Genomic DNA, 13,382 nt, shown 5'->3' with positions numbered 1-13,382 from the left:
CCATATAGAAATATGGAGCTTTGTTTTCATAATCATTGGTCTAGCAATCATTTGCAGACGTTTAATCAATGATTCAGCCAATCCATTCTGTGTATGTACATGAGCAACAGGATGCTCAACAATGATTCCCATAGACATACAATAATCATTGAAAGTTTGGGAAGTAAATTCACTAGCATTATCAAGTCTAATTTTCTTGATTGTATAATCGGGAAATTGATTCCTCAATTTTATTATTTGAGCAAGTAATCTTGCAAATGCAACATTTCGAGTTGATAATAAACATACATGTGACCATCTGCTGGAGGCATCAATCAATATCATAAAGTATCTGAATGGTCCACATGGTGGATGGATTGGTCCACAAATATCACCCTGAATACGTTCAAGAAACATTGGTGATTCAGTTTGGATTTTGACTGATGATGGTCTTATAATAAGTTTTCGAAGAGAACATGCTTTACATTGAAACTTATTATTCTGAAAGATCTTCTGGTCTTTCAGTGGATGACCATGTGTATTTTCTATAATTCTTCGCATCATTTTTGAACCAGGATGTCCCAATCGATCATGTCAATTGGTTAATATCGAAGAATTATCAACTACCATGTTTGATTCAATGGGACTTATATGTGTATAATGCAATCCAGTAGGGAGCATTGGTAGTTTTTCAATCACATATTTCTTTCCTGATTTATATGTGATAAGACACATATATTTCTCGTTCCCTTCATTCATTGTTTGAGTATCATACCCATGGGAATATATATCATTAAAACTCAACAAATTTCTTTTCGATTGTGGTGAATATAAAGCATCATTGATCAAAAATTTTGTACCATTAGGTAACAAAAATTGTGCTTTACCACATCCTTTAATCAAGTCTACAGGACCTGATATTGTATTCACCGTTGTTTTTGTTGGTTTTAGTTCCAAGAAATATCTTTTATCTCGGAGGATAGTGTGCATTGTACCACTATCGGGTATGCAAACTTCAGCTTTGCTCATAGCATTTTCCATATTTGAACTTCAAAAAAATATGCAATGAAATAAATTACTTGCAATATATATTTAAATATAACACAAATCATAATTATACAATAAAACATTATTCTATGAATACATGAAAAATAGATTATTGTACATTTATATTATACCATTATATTGTTCATTTTCAGAGAAATCGTTGAGAAAATCTGCAGCATCAATATTGTTCATTTCTATCCCACCAACATATTGATCATTTTCAGAGAAATCATTCAAAAAATCACCAGCATCAAAATGATTTGAATCACTCAAACGGTCACTGCGTTCAGTGAAGTTGGTCTCCTTTTCTTTCCCCTTTAATGATTCTTTATAAAGTTTACAAAAGTGCTCAGGGGCTCGACAAACTTTGGACCAATGTCCTGGAGTACCACATCTGTAACAAGAACTTTCATATCTTTTTGAGTGCTTCTCATTAACACTTGTATTCTCATGATGCCTTTTCTGTGGATGGTTTGAGACGTTCTTTTGAGATGAGTTATAAAAATAACTATCTCGATTATTTTCAAAACCACGGCCTTGACCACGACCACGGCCAATTCCACGTCCACGTCCACGACCTCGACCTCGACCAAAACCTTGTCTTTGAATTTGATTTTGGTTTCCAGGTTTAAATTCATTTTTACTTACAGCATTTACTTCTGGAAATGCTGTTGATCCAGTGGGTCGGGACTGATGATTTCTCATTAATAGCTCGTTGTTTTTTTTCGCCACAAGAAGACAGGCGATGAGTTCAGAATATCTCGCGAATCCACGTACTCTATATTGTTGCTGTAGAGTAATATTTGATGCATGAAACGTGGAAAATGTTTTTTCAATCATCTCAGATTCTGTGACCTCATGTCCACAAAATTTTATTTGCGAGATTATTCTATACATCGCCGAATTGTAATCACTGACTTTTTTTAAGTCTTGGAATCTCAATGTATTCCATTCATCCCGGGCGGTCGGAAGTATAACTTCTCTTATATGTTCGAATCTTTCTTTTAATCCCTTCCACAAAGCCATGAGATTTTTTTCAGTCAGATATTCACATTTCAATCCATCGTCGAGATGTCGACGCAAAAATATCATGGCTCTTGCCTTTTCTTGTGACGTGCATATGTCATTTTCTTTAATGGTCTCGCTTAGACCCAATGACTCAAGATGCATTTCTACATCTAGAGTCCATGGCATATAATTCTTTCCCGTGATGTCGAGCGCAACAAATTCGAGCTTTGTTAAATTTGACATGGTGGTACTAAAAAAAATTACGATGCATTTTATTAGTTAATAATTATTGCAATACAAAGTAACGGATAAACAACAAGTACAAGTATTTGTAAAAATAAAAAAAACGCACGAGGAGGATATTCTCCGATAAATACAAGACTCGTGAGTATGACAACCAAAATAATTAAAAATATCCTTGAGAAAGCCATCTTCTTTTTTCTTCGAAAAATTTGATGATGAATAATTTTTAAAGAAGAAGAGAAAGTTGGAGTGATGGAATGTGTTTGTGAGATCATATTTATAGGGCAAAAACTAGTCGTTTTTTACCATTTATGACCGTTGGGGTACAAAAAAAATAAAGGTATGTATTTGTATAATTTTATGGTAATAATATGATATATATAATATTAGACATGTTTAAATAATTATGTATATCATATCATAATATTATAATGAGTGTCATAATTTATTTTGTTTAAAAACCTTATAGGCTTTTATACTTGTCGTATCCCTTACCGGGAGTGTGTGATGTCGTCTTAACATCCTCCCAGGATTTATAACAAGTTTATGAAAAATTTATTTTTATTATTTCTAATAATAACATTATATTGTATATTAAATAAATACACAATAAATAAATAACAGTAAAATAAATATAATTATTTTTGTTACCTTTTTCTTCTGTTTGGAGCTTGGAAAAGTATGTAGGACTTTTAGAGCTTCGTGCTGATAACGTGTTGTGAAAAAGTAAAAATTTATGGTAAAAAGTAAAAATCTCAAACTCTCAAAATTTACTAAACTACACACTTTATAATATTTTTCTCTCTACTCAATTGTGATTTTCTTCACAAATGGGAGATCTATTTATAGGAAATCTTTACAAATAATCCAAAAATAAAATACATCATTACCTACATCATCACACACTAATTTTCAATATTTACAACTCTTATTTTCAGCATTCAAATATTCAACATTCAAATATTCAATACACACATTTTAAATATTATTTTTCAATAAACCCATTGATATCCCAATGCAATATTATATAATGAAGGTTAACACAAAGTTTGGTGGGTTTGGTCAGCGTGGTTAGATTGGGGTTTGTGTGCAGCCTCCCCTCCATTCCTCTCGGCTCTCTCAAATCGTTCCTTAGCTCGGTCTCTCCAAACTCACCTATCCTTTCCCCGCAAAATCCATTTACTCGACCAAGAGATTCTTCTAGAAATTGGAAAGTATTAATTCGATTTTCGGGCACTCGATCATTTTCTCACGATTTTCCCGCTGGCCAGCCGACGGATTCTTGGTGATCTCGACTTTTTCTCAGAAATCTAGCTGGGACCCAGTTGAGAACTCATGGAACCCACGTCGGAGAAGGTCTCGCCGTTCGATTTGATATTGGCGATCTTAAAAGGCGGGAAACCGGAGAATTCTGATGGCTTGGAGGCGCTGCTGGTGGAGAACAGGGAGCTGATGATGGTTCTCACCACCTCCGTGGCGGTGCTGATCGGATGCATTATGGTGCTGTTGTGGCGGCGGGCGGGCGGATCAGGTAAGAAAGCTGTGGAGATGCCGAAGCTTGTTGTGCCTAAGGCGGCGCCGGAGCTGGATGAAGTTGATGATGGAAAGAAGAGGGTCACCATCTTTTTCGGGACCCAGACTGGTACGGCTGAAGGCTTTGCCAAGGTAAAAAGACCGTTTACTTTTTACGGACTTAAGGCATGTAAAGTAAATTGAATCACATTTGGATTTTTTCTCGTTGTACGTGCAGAAGACTTTGTAAAGGGTAAAAGGGTGGTACTTTGACGAACTTAATTAATTGATAAAAAAAAAATTGAAATTGCATCTGGGTTTTCTCTTAAATATGAAATCCCCCTAAAATATTGTTTTGATGTAAATGGTCGAACCTTTACATCTGAACTGATAAGAAGTCAATAATTGTCCGGTTAATGCTAGAAACAAGATGAAAGGCGTGCATTGGTTTGGGAATTATCGGTACACGTGTAGGGTGATTGTGTGATTCACCGACTGGTCCGCCTTCTTTCAGAAGCTTTTCTTTTTAAAGGAATATATTGTGGTAAATATGATTTTTTTCTTACTTAAGATTTAATATTTTGACGTTTTGGTAGTGAAAATTTTGTGTACAGGCACTTGCCGAAGAAGCTAAAGCTAGATATGAAAAGGCCAAGTTTAGAGTAGTTGATTTGGTAAGGTTTTATTTGAATTTTTGTTTTACCTTCATTGTTGAAGTTCGACTTGTTCTATGATTATCAATTTGTGATATTGATCTTGTTGGATGTGGCAGGATGATTATGCCGCTGATGATGAAGAATATGAGGAGAAATTCAAGAAGGAAACTTTAGCATTCTTTTGTCTGGCCACGTATGTGCCTTTAAATGTTATATTTATCAAAGATTTAGTTGTATGTTATGGTGAAACTATTTATGCGTCTTATATAATCCAGATCGTGTGGTATATGATTGCATTTCGATGGTTAAGGAATAAGGATTTGTTGGTTGCAGATATGGAGATGGTGAACCCACGGACAATGCAGCAAGATTTTACAAGTGGTTTGCAGAGGTATAACATCCTATTAGTGATTAATCTTCATGGATTTCTCATTCTGGCTTGAGATTATAGTCGGCTTGAGATTATAGTCGGCTTGAGATTATAGTCTTAATTTATGAGTTTGCGGCACAGGGAAATGATAGAGGCGACTGGCTTAAAAATCTACAGTACGGTGTATTTGGTCTTGGGAACAGACAATATGAACATTTTAACAAGGTTTGTCCAATTTATATACATACATGTGTAGATGCTTGCATCAGCTTGCAGATTGTGTGTATTATACTTATCGCACTTCAATCTGAAAGTATTCATTTAATTGACAGTATTCTCTTTGTTTTATTATGTTTGGATGTCAGATTGCTAAAGTAGTGGATGAAATTCTTGCTGACCAAGGTCAGTCATCCCCTGCAGATTTTTTTGTTGTCTTATAGTTAGATATAGGCATGCAAGGTGCTCGAGCCACCTTAATAATTTTGACTATGAAATGTGTTGCCAGTTTTTTATGTGAGTTATTGTTGTGCTCGTGTTGCCTTCTCTGCGATTATATTTTATTTTCTTTACGTGTTAATAATGTCTTTTTTCTTTAATCGTTTGAAAGACATTCATATTCTGAGTTATTGGGAAATGCAGCCATTCCATCCCTCCGAACTCAAATACTAATAATTTAGTGTGATACAAACTTATAACATGAATACAATCTTATGAGTTTTGAAGAGGAAACCATGTCTATGTCAACAGATGATGTACGTGTAAAAACTGAACTGGTCTTCAATTGATCATCCATAGAATTTCAAAGATTATTCATCTCAAGTGGGCTCTTCAATGTCTATATCAGGTGGGAAGCGGCTCATACCTGTGGGTCTTGGAGACGACGATCAATGCATTGAAGATGATTTTACTGCATGGTATTGGGATGTGGATTATTGTTTTATTAAGAAACCGTTTCATCTCGTGTCATAACAAGGTCATGTCTTGAACAAATTGCATTCACCGTCATTTTGTAGGCGTGAGTTATTGTGGCCAGAATTAGACGCAGTTCTCCGTGATGAGGATGATGCAACTGCTACGACTCCGTACACTGCTGCGGTTTTGGAATATCGTGTAGTGTTTCATGACCAACCCGATGGATCAATTCTAGAGAATAGCTCTATTCAAGCCAATGGTCATGCCAATGGCCATATACTTTATGATGCTCAGCATCCCTGCCGGTAACAACAGGGCCTTTGTTTTCCTTTTCTTTTTCCCTTCTTATCGGATGTACCAACTTTTTGTTTTTTATGTCCTTGAAGATCTAATGTTGCTTTTAAGAAGGAGCTCCACACCGACGCATCTGATCGTTCATGCATTCACTTGGAATTTGACATATCTGGCACTGGACTTGTGTAAAGTTTTGCCTATAAGTGTTCTGTATATTATTTGTTTTATCATAGTTACTTGTTAGCTTCCTTTGACTCTAAAGCAGTAAGCAAAAGCTTGTACTTATTCAATATTTACCTATCACCCTCAGGTATGAAACCGGTGATCATGTTGGTGTATTTTGTGAAAATTCAATCGAAACTGTGATGGAGGCGGAGAGGTTACTAAATCTTCCCCCGGATACATACTTCTCACTATACACTGATAAAGAGGACGGAACACTGCTCAGTGGAGGTTCATTGCTACCTCCCTTCCCGCCTTGCACATTAAGAATGGCACTAGCTCGATACGCAGACCTTTTAAACTCACCTAAGAAGGTATGCTGCATCCCTAAGTCTTACATTTTATTTGCGATTCACATAGGCAGACAATAATTAAGGCACTATTGCATATATTTTGCAGTCTGCTTTGGTTGCATTAGCAGTTTATGCCTCTAATCCAAGTGATGTTGATCAACTCAGACATCTTTCATCCCCTGCTGGAAAGGTTTGGGATTAATGAAGTCTCATCTTTCCTATTCAAATTGAGTACATGTTCATTTTCTTATGAACATTTGTTCTTTGCTTCAGGAGGAATATGCAGAATGGGTTGTTGCAAATCAGAGAAGCCTACTTGAGGTCATGTCAGAATTCCCGTCAGCCAAGCCTCCACTTGGTGTTTTCTTTGCGGCAGTTGCTCCACGCCTTCAAACCAGATTCTATTCAATATCATCCTCTCCGAAGTGAGTTCTTGTTTGGCACCTATGCATGGTTTCCTCGAGGTTAACAAGAGAAGTTTAGAGACACTTGCTGAATTAATGTTATGTGCTTTTATTGTTGGGTACAGCCTTCTTTATAAAGTTTGGACATCGAGTATTATCTTATACTCCTTGTATGAAAAAAGATGTTGCAATTCAAATATAAAAAAAAAGAGAGGATTTGTTGCTAATCAAGCAACCTCTCATTTACTTTCTTGTACTATTTGCCATTTTTTACTAGCTTTTACTTTAAGATACTAATCACCACTTATTGTTCCTCTTCAGGATTGCACCATCTAGAATCCATGTCACTTGTGCGTTAGTTTACGAAAAAACACCTACAGGACGAATCCACAAGGGTGTCTGCTCAACATGGATGAAGGTATTTGTTCTCTATCCAATTGAATCTCGTATTAACATGTTGTCTTGATAGGTCGAGATTTAAAATAGTATAATAAGCACTCTTTGTTTGATTCTGAGGTATTTGTTCTCTATCCAATTGAATCTCGTATTAGCATTTTGTCTTGATAGGTTGAGATTTAAAATAGTATAATAAGCACTCTTTGCTTGATTCTGTCGTTTAGAATTACTGTTTTGTGATCAGCTCCATTTCCAAATTCTCTCTCATGCCTCAAATCTGACGTTCGCCTTTTTTCAGAATGCCGTATCATTGGAAGAAAGCCATGACTGCAGTTGGGCACCAATTTATGTTAGGAATTCTAATTTCAAGCTCCCCTCTGATTCTAGAGTACCAATAATAATGATTGGCCCCGGTACTGGCTTGGCTCCGTTCAGGGGTTTCCTTCAGGTTTGAGCAGACTTGTTTTGTTATTGCACATACTTAGTCGTATTGTCACGATCCATGTCAAGAATGAGTGGCTGTGAATATATATATATATATTTTTGTATATTCAGGAAAGACTAGCTTTGAAGGAATCTGGAGCAGAACTCGGTCCTGCCATATTATTTTTTGGATGCAGGAACCGGAAAATGGTGCGCAACCCGCCAAATCTTGGTGTGAATCCTGAATATTATTAATATTTATGTTTATAGTAAGAGTTTGGAATTGCTGCAATCTACAGGACTACATTTACGAGGAAGAGTTAAACGAGTTTGTCAAAGGTGGAATAATATCTGAGCTGGTTCTTGCGTTTTCACGTGAGGGACCCTCTAAGGAATATGTGCAGCACAAGATGATAGACAGGGTATTCCAAGACTTCCAGTAAATTGGATCATGTTTGAATTTTCTCTGATTGTGGATTACAAACATTATGTGGTTTTGGTGGTATCTATCAACAGATAAATTTTAGATATTGAACTTATTAAACGCGGATTTAATAACAGGCCGCTGACCTCTGGAGTATAATTTCTGAGGGAGGCTACATTTATGTTTGCGGTGATGCCAAAGGCATGGCACGTGATGTTCACCGAACTCTACACACCATTGTGCAAGAACAGGTTTGTGTCTAAAAGACATAATTTGTTTACGTTGCTTATCTTTTCACAGTTTTGCCTCTATAAGCAACCCATAGGTTATTTGACGTGGAAGGATAAAATCATACCGGATATGAAACGAAAACTACTTTTGTTTCAGGGATCTCTGGACAGCTCAAAAACCGAGAGCATGGTGAAGAATCTGCAAATGACAGGAAGATATCTGCGTGATGTATGGTGATCATTCCTCCAAAAAACTTCAAGGGTTTAGCGGAATCTGAAATGAAAAGGAAAAGAGGAAAATCGTATTTAAGGAAGCAACGTGCAGAAACTAGCTGCCTCCCCGTGCCAAAACCAGCCCGAGGGATGGGAAATTTGTATGTGTTGTGATTCTTTAGACGCAAATTTTTGTTGTCTCTATGGTAATGTATTGTGCATGCATATAGAAACAGTCGTTGGTATAATTGTAGGTAATATATAGTCTTTGTAGGCTGGCAAACCTTGTGAATCTGGAATTGAACTTTATTTGTAGATCTGCTGAGCATCTCATCACATTTGCATCAGTAAATTAGTTTGATCAGCTATTTATTTGTAGATCTGCTGAGCATCTCATCACATTTGCATCAGTAAATTAGTTTGATCAGCTATTTATTTGTAGATCTGCTGAGCATCTCATCACATTTGCATCAGTAAATTAGTTTGATCAGCTATTTATTTGTAGATCTGCTGAGCATCTCATCACATTTGCATCAGTAAATTAGTTTGATCAGCTATTTATTTGTAGATCTGCTGAGCATCTCATCACATTTGCATCAGTAAATTAGTTTGATCAGCTATTTATTTGTAGATCTGCTGAGCATCTCATCACATTTGCATCAGTAAATTAGTTTGATCAGCTATTTATTTGTAGATCTGCTGAGCATCTCATCACATTTGCATCAGTAAATTAGTTTGATCAGCTATGAATGTCGTATAAAAAAAATTATCAACACTTTAATGTTTCTACAGGGAAAGACCTATTATTTCTACTAGCCAATATACTTTCTTATTACCTTTGTATCGTATATTTATTTATTTTACTTTTTTATATACAAGGATAACACGCAGCGTGCGTATAAGATAATATTATTAGATTATAACGAAAGATTGTGATTTTTTTACATAATATACATGCCTATGAATATTATTGATTTGTTATTTTTATTTAATTATATTAATAAGTTTTTATTAACTATGGGAGAAGTATTTTTTTTCCTTGTAAAAACATGGTCCCCGGAGGATTATTTTTTTGTTGGGGTCTCTTTTCCTGTAATTTTACTGGTGAAGCGATCCGTACAATCATCGTTCGAGTTCTTAGAATGTCAGAAATTAATTTATTATGGTACCATTAGTGATGATGGATAACAACGAAATCTAAGTCATAAATAAACAAACATAAAGTTGGCCAAAAACCAATTTATATAATGACTTAACATGATTCTAAATTTTATATATTTTAATTCGCATCATAATTACTTTATGTAAACCTGTTTTCAAAATCTTCTACTTTAAAATCAATTTATGTAAGAAAACAAAAAAATAAAATAAAGTACAACTAAAAAAAATTGAAAATGCAAAAAAACAACAAAACTTGGAAAGCGTGATCAAACAATGTGTATGTTGGAACAAAAAACTAAAAGGTCACTTAACATAAGAAATCATAATCGCTGCCGATCCATTTGCCAAGAACATTGGGGAGAATTATTAAAAATATCAAACGAACTTGAAATAAAGAAGACAAATGGAGGTCGGACTATAATATATTTCAGGTCAGGATATTACAAATGAACAGTATCCAATCCTTACAAGCTTTTCTTTCTTTTCATTTGGTTGATAAGCAACAAAACAACGAACATAAAATGGTCATCAGCTTCAAAGCAAATCAAATGTAGACTATTTTTTAAAAAAAGTCACGAGTGTTGCAAAATACACAGAACACCAGGGCATGTTTTTGTATAAATCCTGCCTCAACTAACCTAAAATGAAGAGGTAAGAAACTACCCCAAGTGACCTTCACTTTCTCTCTAAAAAAAGCTCTAGGTAGAATCACCACCTGAATTCTAAAATAAAGTACATTTGTCACTTATGGTTCTGTATTAGCAATAGATAAGCGTGAATCAGCAACTAGTGACAAGGCATATTGCATCATCCCATTTTCAATTTTCTGAATCCAAGATTAAATCCCGTTAAAAATTTACCGAAACAAAGAAGGAGCTCCAGCACAGTTTGTTATGCAGATGGCAAAGGCACATTGATTCATATCAATTAAAATTCACACAAAATACAAATTTACGATCCATTACATCATGAAAATGGCTAATAACAACTAATAGTATAAAAAACCAAACAAATAAAATCAGCTTAAAGGAAAGTCTAAAGCTCAAAGAATGCTACAAACTTTCTAAAGAACAAAACTCGTGACAGAAAGTATAAAATCGCACCATCCCGTAAATAGAAGGCCAAATGTTCACGCTTAGTTGCAAATATAAGCGCCACTTGCATACCTGTGCTCAACCTCATAGAAGTCTGTTTTTCCCTCAGAAGCAGGCATCAAAGAAACCCCAGACAAAGATCTATATCCTTGGGCGGAAAACTTGACATAACCGACTATCTCAAGATCCGATCCATCATCATCCTCGCCAATATCCACAGGCATTCTCACCCTCAGTCTGCCAGGTTTACCCTTCAGTGGAATCTCATCAATAAGCCATTTCAACTCTCTATCAGATCTGTTCATCACTGCTTTTGGTGACACTTTTAACAGAGTTGGGTCTACGGGCAATTTCAAAACAATTGTCACGTCTGTCAAAGGTGCTGGCAACTCTGGATTTGAAACGTATTGTATCATGATCGACAGTAAAGTCCCAACAAGGCGTTTGACAAGTCTAATCCTTATAGGCAAAGGAGTCAAGCGGGGTTGCAAACTGTACTTTATAATTGGTAGAGGTTCTTTTGAGGATGGAGTCCTCACAAAAAACAAGCCATTACCGAGGCTGCTAACCCTAGAGCTTTGCATCACGAATCTCTTTACACCTTCTGTACCTTCGACCTTAAAAGAGAACTCAGTTTCTTTATCATCTGTAGAAGATTTCGGTGGCATTGTCCTCAGGTACACCACGCCCATCAACCCAACTCTAGCAAGAAGTGATTCCCTAAACTCAGCATTTACTTCTTCAACTATATACATTTCGGGGCCCCTCATTTCAGTCTTCTTCACCAATATATCTTCGATCTTATCCCCATCACCGTCACTTTTAGCTGCACCAGCAGCCGGTGGCTCGCTAGTCGCCAGCAATTCCAAGCCACCAAGACCCATATCTTTCTTGATTTTCTTTGGGCCAACAAACTCTGATGCATCCAGTCCACCACCCCAAGCATCATTAATACCCTCAAAATCTTCCGGCAAAGTTGATCCATCATTCCCAAACTCGATTCCACCATAATTCCCTTCGAATCCTTCTACACCTATGTGTGTCGACTCAGTGGCCGCGGCAGGAGGCAATGAAGTCACCTCAAGTCCTGCAAGAGCCTTACTCACATCCGAAACACCCAATTCTTTATCCTTTTTAAACCCTTCCATCAGCATCTCCTCTGGCTTATTTATCCTCTCACTGGCCGCAAAAGGATCCATTTCTCCTTCACTCTCCTCAACTTTATTCAACTCCTTCTCCTCACCCTGCTGGAAAAACCCTAAAGTCGCCGTAGCCACCTCGTCTCCTGCCACCAATGTCTCAGAAGGTAATTCAAAAGACACCTGTGAAAAGGACTCCACTCCGGCTTCATGATCCAGCGAACTGGGCTCCACATTACCCCAACTATCTGCGCCACGAATCTTATTCTCGGTATGAATAGCAGAATGCACCATTTTTGCGATGCCATCACCGTGCATCGATGCCAGCATAGCGGCAAGCCTAATGCTACTAGCACCCCTCAAAACTATATCTAATGCCATGTAAACCTCAGCGTACTTCTTGCCCAATTTCTCTGGGGTAACATCCACACCACGACATGCTGTAACCACAACTGAAACAGCTTGATTAACAATATTAATACAATCGAAAACGTTATTATTAGAATCATCAATAGTAGTCACAGCAAGAACGTAAATGGAGTTGACGAGGCGGTACACAACACGGTATCGAGTTTCAACCCCGACAATAACCTGACCGGAGGAGGCCGCCAAAGGATCATCGCCAATGGAATCAAAAGGGGTATCGGCAGTGGATTGTTGCAGATTCTTGGCGAACGAGATGCGTGTTTGGCGGAAGGAGGAGAGGGCCATCAGTGCGCGGGAAGGGGGGAACCATTCGCGAGTTTGGAGTAGGATATCGGGTCCATTTGTGGGTTGAAGGGAAACAGCCAAGCACGACATTATGGTCTTCGATTTGCAAATCAATCGAGGATTTGGATCGGAGTTTGGTTGAGCTAGAGTTAATAGGATTTGGGGCTCTGGGAAATCAGAATTCTCACAGATCAGGGGAGCTCGAAATCATCGATCTGCTGCAGAGATCGGAGAAGACGGGGAACTGAAGATGAGAAACGATGTACAAGTTTCAACGTACAGACCTTATTTTTGATAGATTTAATCTACTTGATTTCCAAATTGGGAATATAATTTTCAACTCGATCCGGAAATAACAAGTTATTTATGTTTATAATATTTATATTTTATAATCGAATTCAATATAATCTCTTATATATATATATATATATATATATATAATATGAACATTTCAAAAACAAATTATTATAGTTATTAAGTTTTTAAAGAAGTTTATATGAACTCACTTTAAAACAATTTTCCATCCTAACAACGCCAATAAAAAGCAATAATAGTAACAAAATTGAGGTTCAATTTTTTTAAAATTCACTTTAATTAGATTTTTTAAAATAAAAGCATACTTTAATTTTTTCCAAAATTCTGGTTAATCTG

The 13,382-nt window shown here is 36.5% G+C and overlaps 2 protein-coding genes across 2 annotated transcripts; one reads left to right on the top strand and one right to left on the bottom strand.

The window, feature by feature from the left end:
• Positions 1-3,322: 3,322 nt before the first annotated feature.
• On the top strand, positions 3,323-9,004 carry LOC142540782 (NADPH--cytochrome P450 reductase-like). Its single transcript, XM_075647164.1, has 18 exons — positions 3,323-3,942; positions 4,404-4,463; positions 4,562-4,638; positions 4,779-4,836; positions 4,957-5,040; positions 5,181-5,217; positions 5,660-5,729; positions 5,829-6,032; positions 6,114-6,206; positions 6,332-6,557; positions 6,643-6,726; positions 6,810-6,961; positions 7,262-7,358; positions 7,635-7,784; positions 7,892-7,969; positions 8,059-8,181; positions 8,321-8,434; positions 8,571-9,004. Exons 1-18 carry the CDS (start codon positions 3,613-3,615, stop codon positions 8,649-8,651), a joined length of 2,118 nt encoding a protein of 705 aa, XP_075503279.1. The 5' UTR covers positions 3,323-3,612; the 3' UTR covers positions 8,652-9,004.
• Positions 9,005-10,692: 1,688 nt separating this feature from the next.
• LOC142540781 (uncharacterized) lies at positions 10,693-13,043 on the bottom strand. The gene has a single exon (XM_075647163.1). It carries the CDS (start codon positions 12,819-12,821, stop codon positions 10,923-10,925), a length of 1,899 nt encoding a protein of 632 aa, XP_075503278.1. The 5' UTR covers positions 12,822-13,043; the 3' UTR covers positions 10,693-10,922.
• Positions 13,044-13,382: the final 339 nt, after the last annotated feature.

This window comes from Primulina tabacum, chromosome 3 (genome assembly GCF_025594145.1).
Source record: "Primulina tabacum isolate GXHZ01 chromosome 3, ASM2559414v2, whole genome shotgun sequence".
Classification (NCBI taxonomy): Eukaryota; Viridiplantae; Streptophyta; class Magnoliopsida; order Lamiales; family Gesneriaceae; genus Primulina; species Primulina tabacum.
Note: the sequence above shows the minus strand (reverse complement) of the source record. Positions and strands in the feature narration are given on the sequence as shown.